This window comes from Taudactylus pleione, unplaced genomic scaffold (genome assembly GCF_031769625.1).
Source record: "Taudactylus pleione unplaced genomic scaffold, aTauple2 ptg001683l, whole genome shotgun sequence".
Classification (NCBI taxonomy): Eukaryota; Metazoa; Chordata; class Amphibia; order Anura; family Myobatrachidae; genus Taudactylus; species Taudactylus pleione.
In genome coordinates this window covers 702,501-724,734 of record NW_028286080.1, presented here as the reverse complement: position 1 = coordinate 724,734, position 22,234 = coordinate 702,501, and the positions used below count along the sequence as shown (strand labels likewise).

Genomic DNA, 22,234 nt, shown 5'->3' with positions numbered 1-22,234 from the left:
ATAAATGATGTAGCCCTCATGTATGGGTCAATCCTTGGTCAGCTGGGTAGAGACAGGAAAAGGTTGAACCCCCATGGACTGATGTTATAAGAGAGGAGATGTATCAAGTCTCGGAGTGATAAAGAGTAGTTGCCCATAGCAACCAATCAGCTTCTAACTGCAATTTTAAAGACTGTTGGACTTTATCTCTCGATACATCTCCCCCTTTGTGTGACTTCATCTTCCCTTCCTTAACTTTAAGTGACTTTTCAAGAAGCCTCTTGCAAAATATAGTCACAGAGACATGAGGGAAATATTGGGGCTGCTTCGTAGTTCTATAAGTAAGCTATTTTGCCATACCACACACACCGTTGTTGTGAGCATCCATTTTGTTTTACGCCATGCCCTCCTGCATATTTAGCAGTAATGCCCGGCTTGCTATGCTTGGCACTGTTTTATTAGGAAAATGCTGGCGTTAATTCTGCCGCAGGAAATTCGCACAGATCACACCATGAAAGCTTTCCACGTTGGCAGGCTTGTAGCTTGGTAGAATGTATTTCAGTACAACACTCTTATGTGAACAAAAATATCAATGTACAGTATCTGTCAACAATGATCCTTGTATCACAATAATGAGGTATAGCTAGACATCATCAGTAGCCAATGGTTGGCAACTTGGCACCCATCGATGTTCCCAGCTCCATGGAAATGTTTATTTTTCCAAACGATGCCAGGGTTGATTAAGTTTTGTCGGCTGTCCGATGTGTAATGGCAATCGGTATGCAATCCCGGCAGTGTCAGGCCGACAGAGGAACAGATCCCAGCAGCGGCAGCCCGACACCGCTGGAAATCCTGATCGTCCCTAGGTAAGTACTAACTAACCTAATTCTACCCCCTATCCCAAACCCTCCCTTAGGGGTGCCTAACCCTAAACTCCCCCCCAAGTGCCTAACCCTGATTCCCCCTCTAAGTGCCTAACCTACCCCCCCGCGCGGCTGTCCGCTCGCGGCGCCCGGCATCCCTTCGATCGGGGTGCCGGTCTCCCGGCGTAGGGGTAATGACAGGCGTCTACATTTTAAACGCCTGTCATTTTACCCTAGCCGGGATTGTGGAGTCGGGAAGCCAGCGGTCGGTATTGCGGCCGCCAGCTTCCTAAACGTATACCGTGTAATGATGTCCATTCAGCTGTGGGCACTGGGAAGCGGTGTCCACACAGCGCAGCACCTAGTGTGGTTGCGCAAATTTACAGTTTCGACTGCGCATGGGCACCAAATAATCATCGATGTTTGCCTTGCGATGGCTATGTGCCATGTTAAAGCATGTTGCCATTGCTTGAACTATAGCAGTGGCCTAACACTGTGGTTATTTGTGTGCTTGTCATGTACCTTAAACACTTTGCACCAGCTGCCTCTTCTAAAAATTTAAAAAACACACCTCAGCCCAGCACCTGCCCCTTTAATTACTATAGTTAAGTTAAAAAAGTTCCATATGGTAAAATTGATCACTGCCCAGCTTTCTAATAATAATAATTTTATAGAGAGAGAGAGAGAGAGAGAGAGATGTTCATTATTATAGTTTTCCATAAAGTAATGTTTCATTGTTACATTCTGAATATTAGGAGACTGCAATACACTCAGGCAGAACCCTGTTCCCTATTCACTGAACTGTACTACTGTTCATTACAGCAACGTGTGAAGTGTCAATAAAGTTTCTAGGGGAAAAAAAAATAGGGCAGTGAAGCCGAATCGTCATTAGACGGCGTCTGCTCACTTCCTGGCAATCTCCTACTGTCAATGTCAGCTGCTGGCTACAGAGCTGTATTTGGGGTACTACGCTGCCCATCGTTGCCAATGGGTACAGCAATGCTGAGGTCACGGCTCAGGTAGGCTATATGCTGCTCCTTTACCCCTCCATGCAATGTGTACACTGTTCAGCCTGTGTGCAGTGTAATATACCGTATACCCCCACTTTGTTATTTTTAAGGAGTCACTCATTACTGCAGACAGCTGTATATAATAATAGATTAATAAGTGGCCCTGCAGCTGTGGTTGAACTACAAATCCCAGCATGCCTTGCAACAGTTTTTGCATGGCCAAATTGCAAAACTGTGGAAGGGCATGCTGAGATGTGTAGTTCTACAACAGCTGGGGGGGGGGCACTTATTGCCCACCCCTAGATTAAGGGGTGTATTTAGTAAAAATGGTGATAAAGTATATAAAAGTATCGGCAGTTCAAGCGTTCCCCTTTTGTAATGATATGTATGCAGGACAGACCATGTGTTATTGGACTGTCCTGGCGAGGCGATAGCTCCTCTCAGTTATGCCTTTCACCAATGCAAAATATGTAATTAAACATCCAATGCACATTCTCCTATTTGCGTATGCGCAGAACAGCTTGCGCAAGATGTCTTGGATCAGCCACTGCGCAGAACTGGTCCCAAGGAACCTGCAAAAGGACTGCACTCTGGGAGAAAGCGGGAAGAGAAGTGTTTCTTCCCTGCCGCTCTCCTGCGCCAGCAGGCATAACACCGGGCAGAGATGGCGTTTATGTTTTGAACAAAAGATGAGAGGAGCTTCGCTTCTATATAAATATCGTTCCTGTGAAGTCCCCATTGCTACCTGTAAGAACTTTGGGAAACTGACAGGCCAAATGACAAGGTGGATAAATCTGTGATTTTATCCAAGCTGTTATCTATACTAGAGGTTCCCAAACACGGCCCTCAAGGCTCCCCAACAGTTCAGGTATTAGAGATATCCATGGTTGAGCAAAGGTGACTTAGTTAGTACCTCAGTCAATTTGATATAACCACCTGTGCTCAACCATGGATATCTCGAAAACTTGAACTGTTGGGGAGCCTTGAGTACCGCGTTTGGGAACTTCTGATCTATACTAAATATAGAGATGTGCTAGATTAGGCTTCCTCCGTGTACTATAATATACTGGTTTTCTTACTCTATGGGAAGATTTTTTATGTTTTGATATGGTTGTTATTCCAGATTTGTTAAGTAAAACCGGGTATCAGGTTCTGGCCATAGGGATCTGATAGGTGTCTGTGTTTAGTAACACTAAATTATGGATGGTCATCGGTAACCGATGGTTCGCAACCATCAGTGTTTAATGAACGGTGGCAATCATTTTTCAATTCGATGGCATTGGGACAATGGGTGCCACCATCACTAGCTTGGTTGTTTTCAGATATTCCCTGCTGCGTATACACCACAGTAGACTCCTTTGATGAATTGCGCAAAGTAGCAAAAAGTACAACATTGTTTTCTAAGCAATTTATTTTTTTGTTATTTAATCACTGGGACTGAAAGGCCGGATAAGTCTGTGCTTAACAGTTTTATTTAGAAATTGTAGGGTTTATATACGTTTATCCATAAAATATTGCTATATTTGAATGGCTGCTGCCCTCTGCTGGGCTATGCTATTTTTATGTTATGATTATTATTTTGCAGGTTACTCTCTAAACTTACTCATCCATTATTGCCGTTGTATATTCCAAATACTCAGGATAAATGTATCTGAGACATTTCACATTATTATTGGAACTGAATTACAAGGGAGATTTTATTCTATTATTATTAGTCATTGGGGCTGATTCTGAGTCTTTTGTCGCAGTAGCGTCTGCGTCTTCATGCTAATGCCACTACAGAGTCCTTCCCTGGTGTACATCCGTGTGTCCAAATATGCAATGAACGAGGTGTCCACCGTCGGCGTCCGTAGACACTGAAATGCCACTTAGTGCACCATCTAAACATTTACCAGTCCTATGGCAGATGTAGTGTCTCTATCTCCGTATTGCCTGAGCGATTCACAGGCTTTGTATGCAACCGCTTTCAGCAGAACGCCCCTACACTCCAATAAGACATCTTTTTAGTCACCCCCCTTTTACCTTCCAGCAACGCCCCTCATTTCTACTACCGTTCGTCCAGATCTGAACTGTGACTATAGACGCGAAAAATCAGGACGCACGTCCGGTGAGAAGGACGCGTACACAGGTGAAAAACAGCCCCATTGCGTCTGATATCGCTACTGCGCCTGACTCACAGAATGAGGCCCTTTATTGTTTGTTTATGTTGCATCACCTATGGTTTTGTTTGCAGTGAATTTATGTAACCTGGCTGCTAGTTTTGCCACATAATGATATTGTGACTGTTTTATATAAAAAAGAACTTCCTATTGCAGAAAGGAAATAATATATAGACCTATAAATTACAGCAATTTTTGGCCAGTTTTGAAGATTGTCTGTGATGCTTAGATATTCAGAAATGCTGAATGTCATGTACACATATGTTGTTATTAAGGCGTTTTATGCATTATGTCTCTTTATGGTTAGTAATAAAATGTGTCTATTATTGTTTTAGGTTGAATTCCATTAACAGACTGCAAATTGTTCTGCGGCATTTGGTGAGTACATCGTTGTGTTGTTATAAACTCAACCAAAAACTTAAAATATTGTATTAGGTGAAGTTTCCTATGATAACATGAAATCCTTAGTTTTACTTCTACTGTATCTGTTTCTTTTCCCATTGATCCGCCAGGTCCTGCAAAGCCTGTAATGGTTTTGCTCTGATTTTCAGTAAACTATTGCTGCTGCCCTGTCCAAGCTACATACTTCCCTGGGCATGAGGATGGCGGACTTGATAACACCAATACCTGTTTGACACTATACAGAAAAACGGTGCAGGACCCTGGCTGGTCCTCTTTATGTTCTTTGCAAACTGAGGATTAAATTGTGTTTGTGCTAAGCGCAAGGGATGGCCATGTGTTCTTCGTGTAGACCTGTGTAGAAAAGTTCTCTGGCCATATTTTTATTTTGTTATCTTGACATTGGTTTATTTGTAAGCATTTTGAAATGGAAGATTTGAATCTATGGATGTATATCATGGTCTTAATAAAGGCTCAGTATTTGCCCTGAAATGCTTTCCCACTGGATAGCTGCTCCCCTTAATGTATTGCTGTCATTTGTCACTATACTGAGAGCAGCCTGGGGAGGAGGGGGTTGAGATTTAGAGATTGGGAGGATGATTGCAGAGGGTCAAGAAGAGATTGGGTGGTGAGTAAATGGGTTGGGTGGTTGTTAGCGAGCTGCTCAATTAGGTGTTGACTTTGCGGCTTATGTTTTTGAGGCTGAAGCAGTAAAAAAAAAATCTTTTATCCATTTTATTTGGCATATGAACTGGATGCACAATTGTGTGGCATAATATAAACTAAGGGCACTCCTGTGTGGCATAAAATGAATTGGGAGTACTTCTGTGTGGTATAATATAAATTGGGGGCACTACTGCATGGCAGAATATGAATTGGGGCACTACTCTGTGGCAGAATATGACTTGGGGCTACTACTGCATGGCATAATATGAACTGGTGGTACTATTGCATGGTGTAGTAGTGTTCACTTTAGGTCTGGCGGCAGGCAGGGTGCCGGACCTAGAGAGAGGACATTTCTGCATGAGCCAAAGGCACGTGCCCGAAAAGGGGGCGTGTCTTTATGAAGCGTCCTCTTTTTGTCACTCTTGGGAGTATGCCCGGCACTTACGGCATGCGTCCGGCATCCATTCACCGGCGGTGTCCACTGCACCACCGTTTTACCCACCTGCGGGGAACTGCGACCCACAGTAGGGGCCATGACCCGCAGGCTGATTCTGGTAGGTGCCGCGCTGGAGGGCAGGGTGATTTCTGCCCTTCAGAAACGGCAGGGTGCAGCGCCCCGCTGAAACAGCCTAGCGGGAACGCCACGTAATATGAGTTGTGGGCACTACTGTGTGGCATCATATAAATTAGGGGTACTACTGGGTGGCATATTATGAATTGGGGGCACTTCTGTGTTGTGTATTATGAATTGGGTGTACTACTGGGTCACATAGTGTGGATTGGGGCACTTCTGTGCGGCATAATAGGAATTGGGGGCATGATATTACATATAATTTAAGACCTTAATTATTAATTACGATAATTGTTTATAGTTTATAACCGCTTTAGCGACGTATTGCATCCAAAATATTAAAATGTGCCCTCCTCAGCGGTCAGCACCCTGCCCGAATAAATCCTAGAGTGATCACTATTACTCTGCGCCCCTATATGGCACAGCCATGCGGCTTCTGTAAGGGAGTGGTAGGCGGGATGAATTTTTCGCCCATAGCCAGGATTGCAGCTTCTGTGTAGTGCAATATAATATTATATTGCATCTGGAGCTTGTGCACCTTTATTTGTAATATTTACAAGAACTCCTGACTTAGCAAATAATGGTCCTTTGTAAGTTGAACATATTTAATAGGAAAACATAAGGTGACAGTCGTATGATTGATTGGTGGAGCAAATAAGTAGCTGGAAAAGCAGCGATCTCCCAGAATCTAAGTGATCTGTGAGACACTAGGAACTTTTATGTCGTTATCACAGTTTGGAAATCTAAGTTACGGCATAATGAATTTTTGTTTCCCCTGCAGAACATGTCCAGTCACACAGCTTCAGATGCAGAGGTCCTGCTGACCAAGTCCGGCTGCGCTGGAGTCATCACCCTGAACAGGCCTAAGGCTCTCAATGCCTTAACCATGAACATGATTCAGCTTATTTATCGTCAGCTTAAAGTAAGTCGCGTTCATTTGATCTGCGATGAGGCTGCCGAAACTGTTGTATACTGATACGAGGGTCACCCATGCCAACTGGCGGTACCAGTTAATTTAGCAGCAGGGTTCATGTCCCAGGTCTGGAATTCCCTCAGTACCAGCTGGGTGCCTCCCGTGTGTCCTGCTAGAGGGCACATTTCCTTCTTGGCGGTTTTCAGTTGTGTATATGTTATATAAATAAAAATTCTTTACTGTGACAGAATACATTGTTTGGCAATTTATATTTTCTTTTTAGTGCAAGCTATTGTTCTCTCTTATCAGACATTTCAGACCATGGGCAGCACAGATGGTGTAATGGTAGCATTACTGCCTCACAGCACTGAGGTCGTTGGTTCGATACCCACTACGGCCCTAACTGTGTGGAGTTTGTATATTCTCCTTGTGCTTGCGTGGGTTTCCCCCGGGTACTCCGCTTTCCTCCCACACTCCAAAAATATACTGGTAGGTTAATTGGCTCCTAACAAAATTACCCATAGTGTGTATGTGTGTGCACATGTGGTAGGGAATATAGAGTGTAAGCTCCACTGGGGCAGGGACTGATGTGAATGGCCAAATATTCTCTGTTAAGCGCTGCGGAATATGTGTGCGCTATATAAATAACTGGTAATAATAATAATCGGCTATAAGTGCTCTTCAGTGGACTAAAGGTGGGTACACACTATACAGATATACCTGCAGATGATGGTCGTTCATATACACTTAACGGCCATCATCTGTGTCTGGCTGCGGGTCCTGGCGGTCAGGGGGCGTGTCCCGCCCCCCCTCCCCGCGGCTGCCAGTGTGTGTGTGTACGGGTCGTCTGCAGACATATCTGTCCCTTGGCTGTGCCGCACAGCCAATGCGATATGTCGGTGAACGATGACGTTCATAGACATATCGCGGGTACACACTGGTCTGCGGGCAGCAGATATATTGGCTGATAAATTGATCAGCCAATATACTGTATCTGTCAGTGTGTACCCAGCATTACTGACAGCAGATCTTGGGGAATCGTATAGAGGTTTAAATGGAAGCACAGTTGTGTCCTCCCTCATCTTTGCTGCAGTCATGCCAAACAGCGCCTTTTAGCGCGCCTGGGCCTGTGAGACTCTGCTACCGCCGGGCGTCTTTTTTGCCGAAAATATCAGACTGTGCGGATGAATGTGTGTAAAATGTGACACTTGTATATCTGTGTGTGACTGAGTCCCTGAATCAGCGTACGAAGAGCAATGATGCAGCGGACGTAGATTTCTTCCACGCCAAGTTCCGCACAGTCTCAGTCGCGCACAGGTATACAAGAGTCACATATCAAATTAATCCGCACAGTCTCCTGTTGTGTCCTAATCGCACCGCATTGCAACTTGGACGCATTTTCAGCAAAAACACGGGACCTGGCGGCTCACTCATATTGTGCTGCGTGGCGTATTGAGGCTAGATGCACAGGGACACATCTCTATTTTATGTTCTGATAAGTTCCGTAAAGTTCTTCATATACAGAATCATTTCTTCTGGACAAACAGAAAAACCTGGCAACCATGAAAGCTGATTGGATGCTCCGGAACAACAAGCCTGTGCCCTCCTTTATATGTCAGTGGTAGCAGGACAGTTTTTTGTCCTTGGATGCACATCTCCATTGGCTTTTCATTGACCTTGAGTGACTGTCTTTTGCATTCTCCATTTGATGATCCTGCTGTTTATACCACCTTGGTGAGCCTGCCACTATGCCACGTGTTTCTGTATTGTGCAGTGTCTGCTGTTTATACCACCTTGGTGAGCCTGACACTGTACCACGTGTGTTTCTGTATCGTACACTGGGCCTAATTCAGACCCGCTCGCGAGCGCTGAGCGCTCGCAAGTGGGTCGATGGTGTCCAAGTGCGCATGCGCACGACGGAGGCTGCTCCGTCGTGCACATGCGCGAGACCCGAATAACGATGGCCAAGCCGTCGTTATGGGTCTCGCACCACAGTGGGCGTGCTGTTGATGGTGAGTGACAGCACGCCCCCTTTGGTGGGCATGGCTGCCCAGACGGAGACGTTCCCATGGGAACGCCTACCGTCTGGGTCCGGCCCCACTGACATCACTAGTGATGTCAGTGGGAGTGTTTTTTGCTCTGATAGAGCCAAAATCACTCCAGGGCTTGCGGCCAACGAGACCCTACCGCAAGGGTCTCGTCGCGAGCCCGATGGTCGCGATGGTCTTGACCATCGCGACCATCTTTATGGCCGCTCGCATAAGCTGTGGGTGGTCACCCACAGCTATGCGAGCGACCAGGAGGCCGCTCCAATATTAGGTAGGACGGCCCTGAGCCAGAGCGAGCGCTCTTGTCAGAGCGTCCGGCTCTGAATCAGGCCCACTGTATATTTATACCACCATGATGAGCCTGACACTGTGCCACGTGTGTTTCCGTATCATACACTGGGCCTGATTCAGAGCCGGACGCTCTGACCAGAGCGCTCGCTCTGAATCAGGGCCCTCCTACCTAAACTTGGAGCGGCCTCTTGGACGCTCGCATAGCTGTGGGTTACCACCCACAGCTTATGCGAGTGTCCATGATGATGGTCGCGATGGTTAAGACCATCGCGACCATCGGGCTTGCGACGAGACCCTGCGGTAGGGTCTCGGTGACCGCAAGCCATGGAGTGATTTTGGCTCTATCAGAGCCAAAATCACTCCCACTGACATCACTAGTGATGTCAGTGGGGCCGGACCCAGACGGTAGGCGTTCCCATGGGAACGCCTCCGTCTGGCAGGCACGCCCACCAAAGGGGGCGTGCTGTCACTCACCATCGACAGCACGCCCCCTTTGGTGTGAGACCCATAACGACGGCTACCCCGTCGTTATTTGGGTCTCGCGCATGCGCACGACGGAGCTCCCTCCGTTGTGCGCATGCGCACTAGGGCACCATCGACCCACTTGCGAGCGCTCAGAGCTCGCAAGCGGGTCAGAATCAGGCCCACTGTCTGCTATTTATACCACCATGATGAGCCTGACACTGTGCCACGTGTGTTTCCGTATTGCGCAGTGTCTGCTGTTTACGACCAAAAGAGAGATACAAGTTTCTTGAGTTTGAAGTCTGCACATGCAATTGCGCAGGTCTGGTAGATTTAAAAAAAAAAAAAGAAAAATCAATAATGGTGCAAAATACTGATAATGTTATTTAGGTGATTGCAGTGTAAATATTTTTGTGCTGTGTGTCAGAGCTATACCATTAATGCTCATCTCCCAACAGCTGCGGAGCCTTTGATCTATCCAACGGCACCTTTGTCCCAACTGTTGGAATATTGGGAGCTAGAACTTACTCTGAAGAGGTGCCACATCCCCCCCCCCCGCAGCAGGGTGGTGGCCCTACCCCCAATGTGACCTGACCATGCTCCCTATTGTGTGTGTCCCATTACTGAACCACGACCCCTGAGCATGTTTCATTCCTCTGTCACAATAGATTGTCAGAGGTAACACCAGCCGCATATCTCTGTAATCGGCATAAGCTGCTTGTGCCTCCTGTTGGCATCGCTTTGCGATTCAGACGTAATTTAGGGGGAAAAGTCACACGAAAGGATACTTGCCGACAAGTGTCGGTAACCTAACCCTGTCGGGATTCTCACCGCCGGGATCCCGAGCGCCGATTTCCCGTACCCAACCCAGCAGAAGCCTGTGGTGCAGTCATGGGTCCGAGCGTTTGTACATACACCTACCCAATTCTTTTGTGGATTTCTTTAATCATACACAGGTGAGTGAATCTATTTTACTGGCTCATTAATTATCCCACCTGCTGCCACAGACAGAAATCCTGAAAAAATGGCCTGTTGGAAACGCTTGAAGGTTGAGGATGAGAACCACTGATGTAGTGCACCCATTTGAAGGGGGTCCTGATAACTAGGACACTATCTTACCTCTTGGTGGTCTGTCAGAACCTGCAGACGTGGTCATGTCCCTGATTGAGCAGATGGTTCCGTGACCGGCAGATACAGTAGGAATGGCCATATGACATTAAATTGTATCAGCACCTTTTATAATTAGTGTGATAGGTGGGTGTCTATTGGAACAACATGACACTCGCTCAATGGTGGTCAAGCCGTGTACTGGACCTTAGCTGCAAGAGGTCAGCAGATCACTTGTTTACCAAGCACGAGGACTATTAATATAATTAATATGACGGCACAGCGATGCTATCCACTTAGCTTGCCAGTTTGCTCTGCCAGGGAATAGCTGTAAGAGCTGGGCAGGAGGATTTTCAGTGTTATAAAGTACTTAGACTGTCTAATAACAACGCTACAAAATGCATTCTTATAGTATGTTTGTTTATTTCCCTTTTTATTCTGTGCTTCCTTTTATACGGGATGTAGTTATTAGACCGCCAGTCTAAATACCGCCAGTTTCAGCCCAACATGGGACTTAAGATAGGTGTCGAAATACTGACGCCTATCTTAATCCCGATGTCTGAATCCTGACAGACGCCATCCCGAATGAGGTAAGTCCGGGGCGTTTTAGGAGTTAGCTGCGGGTGGACTTAGGTTAGGCACCTGCCGGGGAGGGTTAAGGCTAGGCTAGGAAAAGGGGAAATAGGGTTAGGCACCACTGGGGGGGAGGTTAGGGTTAGGCACCCCCACCCCCCCCGTGGGGAGGTTAGGGTTACGGCGTGGGAAGGGTGGGTTAGGGTTAGGCACCACCCTCTGCATTGTAGGGTTAGGCACCACCAAGGGAGGGTTATGGGGGGGGGGGGGGGAGAGTGGAGGGTTAGGATACTTACCAGCCAGTGTTGGGATGTCTGGATGTCCTCCTGTCGGGCTGAACAGCCGCCGGTATTTCAATCCCATTCCCTTTTATACATCATGCTGTAAGCCTCTGGGCATGTCTCCGTGCATCTGGCTACATTTAATAGTATTCTGCACAAAAAAGTTGCAGAGTGTTGTTTGATAAAAATGTAAAGTCTCAATCTGAGCTGCAATTACTCGAAGTCGGTTTTAAAATGTTACAAATGAGCTGTCGCTTAATTTTCTCAGTTATATATTTTTCTTCCTGTTTCCGTTACAGCTATGGGAAGAAGACTCGGAGACGTTTGTAGTGATCATAAAAGGTTCTGGGGGCAAAGCCTTCTGTGCTGGGGGCGACATCGTTGGTAAGGGTCCTGTATATGAGAAATCCGCCAAAGCTGATCCTGTATAAAAGGCATCTTGTATACTTTCCAGACATCTACAGATATGTCCTCACTCATCTTTGCTGCCGTCGCGCCAAACATCCCCTCTCGACGTGCGAGGTCCCGTGAGATTTCGCTAGTGCCAGGCATCTTTTTTTGCTTTTTCTTTGTTATTTTTTGCTAAAAAATGCGTCTAACTCGCAATGCAATGTGAGGTTACTAGGACGCACCAGGAGACTGCGCTGATTAATGTGATATGCGACATTTGTCTGTCTGTGACTGAGTCTCTCCATCAGTATATGAAGTGCTACGATGTATCGGCCACATTTTTTTCCATTCCGTTATGGTTCATGTACAGACTCGGGTGCACACACATATCCATGTGCCCTATATCTAAGCAATCAGCACGGTCTCCTGGGGCGGCCTCATCGCATCGCATTGCAATTTATATTCTAGCAGAGTTGCACAGGACCTGGCGGCTCACTCACGCCAGGCATATTGCGCTGTGTGGTGTATTGAGGCACGATGAGCAAAAACACATCTGTGTGTGTATGTATGTATGTATATGTGTATATTTATATATATATATATATATATTATATATATATTGTGATATGATCGGGGTAGGGGTCCCTCTCCTGGGGTAGATGGACACCTCCTTACACACAGCAGCCAGGACACAGCACTCCAGTCGTGGGTTTGCAAGCTGTTCGGCACCAGTTTTTATTGTGCAACACCAATAATCAAATAACAAAACATAAAATAAATCCTAACCGAACACTAAGTAAGCTCACGTCCACAGTACCTTCTGGATTGTAGCAAACAGTGTCTCAGAGCAGCTAACCTGCGGGCCTGCTCTCCCAGGTATGAGACACTGCATCAAAACTCTGAGGGCCTGATTCAGAGCCGGACGCAATTAGCGCTCGCTCGTTCAGAAAAAGGGGGTGGCTATTCAAATGAACCGTTCGCTCCTTGCGGTCTGTTGCCGCCTCCATGTCTGAACGAGCGAACAAAACATGTGGACGTTTATTTGAAAAATACGCCCCCTGGCCGCTCGCATCATACGTCATGTCCGCTATTTATTAGATTAATCGAGTACATCGAACAGCGTATGAACTGCTCGCTATTCTTGTGGTTGGTTTTTCCTACCACTATATTGCGAGCAGTTCTGACTATAAAACAACCAAGTGACGTGGTCGATGACGCTGCTGTATTAATTATCCACACCCATAAAATGCCCGTTTTGACCTTTAAGCACGCCTGCGTTCTGATCTCCACTCCCCGTTTTCAAGCACCTTCCCCTGTTACCACCCACATACGCCTCATTCTGTCACTCAAAATAGCAGGCATTCGCTATATAGCGAACAAACGATTTTCGGCCGCACTGACTGGTTCGCGCATGCGAATTAAAAACCGTACGCATGCGCAGATGGGCGAACATCGCTCGGAACGAGCGTACTGCCGCTTACGAGCGACTCTGAATCAGGGCCTTACACAGCTATATTGAGCCACTTCCAGGTGTAATCCCTAATTAGCCTGCTCACAGGCTGAAAGGCCTAACACCTGAAACGGCCCTGTGGATGGAGCCCTCCCTTCTCGCTCACATCCACACCCCCAGGACCCATTCTCTGGCTTTTCCCAAAAGCCAACACTCAGATCTGTTTGTAAAACAGACTTTCCCTGGGGTTAAAACACATATCACAGGAATCTGGGACACAAATACACGCCATCCCTAACTTCTCCAGTGCTTCTATCACATTATATATATATATATATATATATATATATATATATATATATATATATATATGTATATGTGTGTGTATTACAGTCAGGTGCATAAATATTGGGACATTGACAGAATTTTCATATTTTGGCCTCTATTCACCACCACAATGGCTTTGAAATGAAACAAGATGTGCTTTAACTGCAGACTTTCAGATTTAATTTTAGGGTAATTACATCCAAATCAGGTGAACGGTGTAGGAATTACAACGGTTTCTATATGTGCCTCCCACTTTTTAAAGGGCCAAAAGTAATGGGACAAACTAAACAATCCTAAATCTAACTTTCACTTTTTAATACTTTGTTGCAAATCCTTTGCAGGCAATTACAGCCTGAAGTCTGGAACGCATAGACATCACCAGCCGCTGGGTTTCATCCCTGGTGATGCTCTGCCAGGCCTCTACTGCAAATGTCTTCAGTTCCTGCTTGTTCTTGGGGCATTTTCCCTTCAATTTTGTCTTCATCAAGTGAAATGCATGCTCAATCGGATTCAGGTCAGGGGATTGACTTGGCCATTGCATAACATTCCACTTTTTAGCCTTAATAAACTCTTTGGTTGCTTTTGCAGTATGCTTCGGGTCATTGTCCATCTGCACTGTGAAGCGCCGTCCAATGAGTTCTGAAGCATTTGACTGAATATGAGCATATAATATTGCCCAAAACACTTCAGAATTCATTCTGCTGCTTTTGTCAGCAGTCACATCATCAATAAATACAAGGGAACCAGTTCCATTGGCAGCCATACATGCCCACGCCATGACACTACCACCACCATGCTTCACTGATGAGGTGATATGTTTTGGATCATGAGCAGTTCCTTTCCTTCTTCATACTCTTCTCTTCCCATCACTCTGGTACAAGGTGATCTTTGTCTCATCTGTCCATAGAATGTTGTTCCAGAACTGTAATGGCTTTTTTAGATGTTGTTTGGCAAACTCTAATCTGGTCTTCCTGTTTTTGTGGCTCACCAATGGTTTACATCTTGTGGTGAACCCTCTATATTCACTCTTGTGAAGTCTTCTCTTGATTGTTGGCTTTGGCACATATACACCTACTGTCACGTCTGAAACTGGAGAAGAGGACGTGGTGGGCCTAAGTTGGGGAAAGAAACGGAGACGAGGGGCCTGGATGTACGTTCTCCTCATCCACAGGTCTTGAGTGTTGGCGAGACCTGGGCAAAGGTGCGGAGTCTAACCCACAGGGTGGTGTTCGCCAGTGATCCCCCCCCCAATTGGGATATGGGCTTAGCTGCACCCCGTGAGCAGGTCGTGGTCCTTTGACCAGGTACCCAAGCCCTGCAGGGATAGAGACACTACACCCATGGCCCAGCGAGGATATGCCTGTTAGGCACAACACAGTCCCTTAAAATACTGTATAGAAAACACCTTGACACGAGGATCAAAACGTCAATAAGGATTTCAAAGTGGGAAGCGACTCACGGTTACTTGAGACGTCACCAGAGATAGAAGGCACACGGGTAGAGGTGGTAAATGTTGTAGCATGGATGTCCACGGGAGACGTGAGTCACACAGGTGGGGATGGTAACACTGCTGCACGGGTATTCACCAGAGACGTATAGGCACACAGGTAATGGTGGGTACTCTGCTGCACGGGTATTCACCAGAGACGTATAGGCACACAGGTAAAGATGGTAACACTGCTGCACAGGTATTCACCAGAGATGTTTAGGCACACAGGTAAAGATGGTAACACTGCTGCACGGGTATTCACCGGAGATGTTTTAGGCACACAGGTAAAGATGGTAACACTGCTGCTGTACGGATGAATAGGAACCTGGACCGGGAACTCACTAAGGCACGCTAGGAGACAACCGATGTTCAGGCAATTTCCCATAACCTGTGGGACAGTTTTATACCCAGGGGAACCCTTAGACAGGGGCACAGCATCAGCTGGAAACGAGCCTATCAGGAGGAAGGATCCAGTCACATGGGCCGACTGTCATGGCGGCGCCCATGTCCGGATTTGTGATGCCGGACACCAGCCCTCCAGGAAGCCACAGCAAGCGCCGTCGCGCAGGCCGACCGACCACCCAGGATGAAAGGGGAAGCCTGCGGTGCGGTAAGCGGGCGCCGATCCCCGGCTGAGCCCTGACAGTACCCCCTCCTTTGGGCACTGAACACCCAACAGGCTTATCTGGGAATCGCCTATGAAAACTCTGGATTAGTCGCGGAGCGTGTACATCAGAGGCTCTGATCCAGGCCCTTTCCTCGGGGCCGTAGCCCTTCCAATCGATGAGATATTGAAGGGTGTGGAATCTGTGCTGGGAATCCAAGATCTTTTCCACCTCAAATTCAGTGCCTTGTAATGTCTTGACTTGAGGCAATTTAGGGGAACACTTCTGAAAACGATTGAGCACCAGGGGCCGTAAGAGAGAAACGTGAAAAGTATTTGAAATCTTCATTTGAGGGGGAAGTTCCAATTTATAAGTTACTGGACTGATTATCTTAATGATACGATATGGACCGATAAAACGCGGAGCGAGTTTCATGGACGGGACTCTTAAGCGAATATTTTTGGAAGATAACCAGGCCCTGTCCCCGACTCTCAACAGGGGAACCGCCAAACGTTTCCTGTCCGCAAATTTCTTGTAATTCCTAGAAGATTGCTTTAGAGATAAGTGAATTTTATTCCATAGAACTGAAAAGGATTGAATCTCTTGATTCACAGCTGGAACATCTATAGATGGAAGCTTCTGGAAATCTGGAACTCGTGGATGTCTACCAAAAACCGTAAAAAAAGGAGTGGATTTAGAGGAAGAATGGAATTTAAAGTTATGAGAAAACTCTGCCCATGGCAGGAGGTCCACCCAATCATCCTGGGAAGATGACACAAAGAGCCTAATGAAGGTCTCTAGCTCTTGATTGACCCTTTCCGTTTGACCATTCGACTGTGGGTGGTAGGCTGAGGAAAAGTTCAGTTTGATTCCACAGGTACTACACAGGGCTCCCCAGAATTTGGCTGTAAACTGAACACCTCGATCAGAGACTATTTCCCTGGGGAGACCGTGTAATCTGAAGATGTCTCGAATAAAAATTTTTGCTAATTGAGGAGCAGAAGGAAGGCTAACGAGCGGGATAAAATGTGCCATTTTAGAAAAGCGGTCCACGACCACCCATACCGTGTTATGTCCCTTGCACCGAGGTAATTCAGAAATAAAATCCATTGAGATGTGGGTCCATGGAGCAGTTGGGATAGACAAGGGACGAAGAGGACCAACCATCTGTCTACGCGGAGTTTTATGTTGGGCGCATTTGATACAGGAGCGGACAAACTCCGTGACATCCTTCTTCATGGTCGGCCACCAGTACGATCGAAGTAAGAACTGGTAGGTCTTGGTGATTCCAGTGTGACCTGCGAACAAGGATGCATGAGCCCAAACCAACAATTTTTTACGTAACTTAGGAGGTACAAAAATTTTCCCAGGTGGCAAGGACACTACTTGAGTAGGAGCAAATACAATTGGGTCAAAAATGGAACGAACTTGAGAACACTCCTCCTCCTCCAAGTTAGTCATGAAGGAGCGATTTAATGCATCGGCCTTCTTGTTCAACACACCAGGACAAAACTGGAGTTTTAAATCAAACCTAGAAAAAAAAAGTGACCATCGTGCCTGCCTGGCATTTAACCGGTGTGCAGTTTGTAGATAGATCAGATTCTTATGGTCTGTAATAATCGTGACAGGAAATTTGGCCCCTTCCAGAAGATACCGCCATTCCTCTAAGGCTAGGCACATGGCTAGAAGTTCTTGGTCGCCAATAATATAATTTCTCTCGGCAAGGGAAAATTTACGGGAGAAAAATCCACAAGGATGCATCTTCCCATCTTCAGCAGACTGAGATAATACCGCGCCTACTCCAACGGAGGATGCGTCCACCTCCACAATGAATGGTTTGTCTATTTGAGGCTGACAGAGAATGGGAGCTCGAGAAAAGGCACCCTTTAGGTTTTGAAAGGCTTGTACTGCTGGAACAGACCATTTAGAAGGATTGGCTCCTTTCCTGGTGAGGGAGGTAATGGGTGCTACCAGTGTAGAAAAGTGTGGCATAAACCTCCTGTAATAGTTTGCGAATCCTAGAAAACGCTGAGTACATTTTAACGAAGGAGGCAGGGGCCATTCAGAGATTGCCTTTAGTTTATCAGGATCCATCTGGAGAGTCCCCCCGGAGATAATATGGCTAAAAAAGGTACTGCAGTTTGGTGAAACATACATTTGGAAAGTTTCCCGAAGAGGTGATGAGTGCGAAGGCGGAACAATACCTCCCGTACATGAAGACGATGACTCTGTAAATCTCTGGAAAAGATTAAAATATCATCGAGATAAATCACAACAAATTTATGAAGAATATCCCGGAAGACCTCGTTGACGTAATCTTGAAAAATAGCTGGTGCATTACAAAGACCGAAGGGCATTACGAGGTACTCAAAGTGTCCGTCTCTGGTATTGAACGCGGTCTTCCACTTGTCCCCGGTTTTAATTCGAATCAGATTATACGCACCACGTAGATCCAGCTTCGTGAAAACCTGAGCCCCTTGAACCTTGTCAAACAGTTCTGAAATTAAAGGTAGCGGGTACCGATTTTTTATGGTGATTTGATTTAACCCTCGATAATCTATACAGGGGCGGAGTCCACCATCCTTTTTCCCTACAAAAAAGAAACCTGCCCCTGCAGGAGAAGAAGAAGGTCGAATGAATCCTTTAGCAAGGTTTTCCTTAATGTATTCCTCCATGGCCGCGGTCTCAGGCACGGACAAAGGGTAAACACGGCCATGTGGAGGACTTTTCCCAGGAAGCAAATCGATGGCACAATCCCAAGGTCGATGCGGAGGAAGTTTATCTGCGGCTTGTTCACAAAATACGTCAGCAAAGTCTTGATAAGCCTCGGGCAAGCCCGGCTGGGGGGAATGTTTAGAAGACTCTGGTCGAAGGGACTTCTTAGCCGAGTTGGCAACCATCGCTTGGTTACATACTGGAACGACCTTGGTCAAACAATCTTGGAAACACTGTGAACCCCAGGATAGGATTTGCATAGCATCCCAGTTGAACACAGGATTGTGTTTTCTCAACCAGGGCAGCCCTAATACCAGCTCATAGGAGGATTCGGGTAACACAAAAAATTCCAGCATTTCATGATGTAGGCACCCACCAGAGTTTTACCATCTAACCCAGACAGTAACAATTTATTAGGTAGGGAAACGACTGGAACACCCAAGGTGTGAATCAATCTCTCTGCAATAAAATTACTAGCAGCACCAGAATCAATTAAAGCGTGAACCTTTCTTGTCCTGGACTTATGGGAAAGCGACACTACTAAAAGACTTTCGGATAATTGGGATGGCTTGAGAATAACCCCCAACTGAATGCTCCCTACTTCAGTCAGGGTTTCGCATTTCCCGCAAGTAAAGGACAATTCCTCAGAATGTGGTTAGGTGCAGCGCAATAGATACACAATTTATTTTGGAAGCGTCTATTGCGCTCTGCCGGGGTGAGTTTGGCTCTGTTGACCTGCATTGGTTCGTCTTCACTAGCTAGGGTGGGTATAGGCGGACTAACAGCAGAAGAGCGGACTGGTAGACGTTCACCTCTTCCCCCTACTAGCCCATCTTTCCCGATGGCGAAGGTCAATTTTGATACAGAGAGAGATAACGTCAGCGAAGGACTCTGGCAAATCTCTGGAGGCAAGCTCATCCTTCATCCTCTCAGAGAGCCCATGAAGGAAGGACGCTTTAAGAGCTTCCTCGTTCCATTTTAATTCAGATGCCAGGGTCTGAAATTGGACTACATACTGCCCCACGGACTGTGTGCCCTGTCGCACTCAGAGGAGGTCAGAGGATGCAGAAGCAGAACGGCCTGTCTCGTCAAAAATTCTCTTAAATGCGGAAACAAATTCCTCGTAGGTAGATACGATGGGGTCGGCCCGTTCCCATAGATGGGAGACCCAGTCTAACGCTGCTCCTGTTAATAATGAAATCACATATGCTACTTTGGCCCGAGACGTGGGAAAGTTCTGGGGAAGACATTCGAATTGGATTTCACATTGGTTGATGAACCCGCGGCACCGCCTGGGGTCGCCATCAAACCTTTCTGGAGTGGCAAGCTGTAGTCGGGGTTTGGGAGCAGGAACCACCGGTGGAGGACCTGATGGAGAAGGTACAGGAACCGCAGGCGGGGGAACCGGGAGAATAGAAGCCAACGTGGTTTGGATCGAAACCAGTTGCCTCGAGAGCTCCTGTAAATACTGAGCCACTTGTTGTTGCGCCTCCTGGTTGTCCATCCGAGAGGTCAACTCTTGCAGAGACCCAGTACCTTGGGATCCTGCAGCCTCCATTGGGCCTGAACAAACTGTCACGTCTGAAACTGGAGAAGAGGACGTGGTGGGCCTAAGTTGGGGAAAGAAACGGAGACGAGGGGCCTGGATGTACGTTCTCCTCATCCACAGGTCTTGAGTGTTGGCGAGACCTGGGCAAAGGTGCGGAGTCTAACCCACAGGATGGTGTTCGCCAGTGACCCCCCCCAATTGGGATATGGGCTTAGCTGCACCCCGTGAGCAGGTCGCGGTCCTTTGACCAGGTACCCAAGCCCTGCAGGGATAGAGACACTACACCCGTGGCCCAGCGAGGATATGCCTGTTAGGCACAACACAGTCCCTTAAAATACTGTATACAAAACACCTTGACACGAGGATCAAAACGTCAATAAGGATTTCAAAGTGGGAAGCGACTCACGGTTACTTGAGACGTCACCAGAGATAGAAGGCACACGGGTAGAGGTGGTAAATGTTGTAGCACGGATGTCCACGGGAGACGTGAGGCACACAGGTGGGGATGGTAACACTGCTGCACGGGTATTCACCAGAGACGTAAAGGCACACAGGTAAAGGTAGTAACACTGCTGCACGGGTATTCACCAGAGATGTTTAGGCACACAGGTAAAGGTGGTAACACTGCTGCACGGGTATTCACCGGAGATGTTTTAGGCACACAGGTAAAGGTGGTAACACTGCTGCTGTACAAGATGAATAGGAACCTGGACCGGGAACTCACTAAGGCACGCTAGGAGACAACCGATGTTCAGGCAATTTCCCATAACCTGTGGGACAGTTTTATACCCAGGGGAACCCTTAGGCTCGTTTCCAGCTGATGCTGTGCACCTGTCTATCGGGAGGAAGGATCCAGTCACATGGGCCGACTGTCATGGCGGCGCCCATGTCCGGATTTGTGATGCCGGACACCAGCCCTCCAGGAAGCCACAGCAAGTGGGGAGAATCCTCAGCTTCTCCCCCGCCGTTGCGCAGGCCGACCGACCACCCAGGATGAAAGGGGAAGCCTGCGGTGCGGTAAGCGGGCGCCGATCCCCGGCTGAGCCCTGACACCTACCTCCTGGAGAGTGTGATTTGGCCAACTGTTGTGAAGGGGTTTTTCTTCACCAGGGAAATTATTCTTCTGTCATCCACCACAGTTGTTTTCTGTGGTCTTCCGGGTCTTTTGGTGTTGCTGAGCTCTCTGGTGCGTTCTTTCTTTTTAAGAATGTTCCAAACAGTTGATTTGGCCACACCTAATATTTTTGCTATCTCTCTGATGGGTTTGTTTTGAGTTTTCAGCCTAATGACGGCTTGCTTCACTGATAGTGACAGCTCTTTGGATCTCATATTGAGAGTCGACAGCAACTGATTCCAAATGCAAATGTCACACCTAGAATCAACTCCAGACCTTTTACCAGCTTAATTGATAATGAAATATTGAGGGAATAGCCCACACCTGTCCATGAAATAGCTTTTGAGTTGATAGTCCCATTACTTTTGGCCCCTTAAAAAGTGTGAGGCACATATAGAAACTGTTGTAATTCCTACACCGTTCACCTGATTTGGATGTAATTACCCTCAAATTAAATCTGAAAGTCTGCAGTTAAAGCACATCTTGTTTGTTTCATTTCAAAGCCATTGTGGTGGTGAATAGAGGCCAAAATATGAGAATTCTGTCAATGTACCAATATTTATGCACCTGACTGTATATATTACACACACACACTGTGTATATGAAGGAGGGGTGCACTAATGTCTTCTCTGCTCCTGTGATGTAGAAATTTAATCAACCACCTATGTCCAATCAATCATTTTGCTAAAGACCTAAAAACATAGACAACAATTAATAAACATTACACTGTAGACCTAAAAAAACGGTTCTATAAAGCAGCATGATAAAGTGTCAGGCTCCTGGGTGGTTCATATGTATGTACATATCATCTGTAGTGTTCACCGTAGCATAGGAAATGCTTATATCCAGAACTAATTAGTATTCCGTATCCAATGTATCACTGTGACAGATGAGGTTACTCTGTCTTATTATCCCCGGGAGGAATCCACATTGTTGTGTAACAAGAACATAAAACATTTCCTGTAGTTCAGTCCCCAAATGAAACTCGGGCAGTTCTGACCCGGATTTCAATGTCAGAAGGTGGCACACGTACTGTATGTGATTATATATAGGTGAATGTAATAACTGGTATGTCCCGTGTGCTACATCCAGCCGATTCCAGTGTACAGAGGCTCTCACAGCTGCAGTGGGGACGGCATAGCCGGCATATATTACAGTGGATAAAATATGTTTGCCTACCAAGAGGCAGTCTTGGTGCTGGTAGAAGTCTTGTACAGTGCCGTAAACTCCCGGTCAGTAGGTACAGTATGTTAGCCAGTACTGATTGAATCTC

General features: G+C 46.7%; 1 protein-coding gene across 2 annotated transcripts in view; it reads left to right on the top strand.

The window, feature by feature from the left end:
* Window positions 1-1,731: 1,731 nt before the first annotated feature.
* HIBCH (3-hydroxyisobutyryl-CoA hydrolase) overlaps window positions 1,732-22,234 on the top strand; it is a 127,040-nt gene continuing 106,537 nt past the window's right edge. The window contains exons 1-4 of one of the 2 annotated variants that reach the window (XM_088464542.1): window positions 1,732-1,861; window positions 4,347-4,389; window positions 6,429-6,569; window positions 11,622-11,706. In XM_088464542.1, the coding sequence (XP_088320668.1) occupies window positions 1,773-1,861; window positions 4,347-4,389; window positions 6,429-6,569; window positions 11,622-11,706 (358 nt within the window). In that variant the 5' untranslated portion in view covers window positions 1,732-1,772. The remainder of the gene's footprint in view (window positions 1,862-4,346; window positions 4,390-6,428; window positions 6,570-11,621; window positions 11,707-22,234) is intronic. The other variant, XM_088464544.1, reaches the window with a different exon arrangement.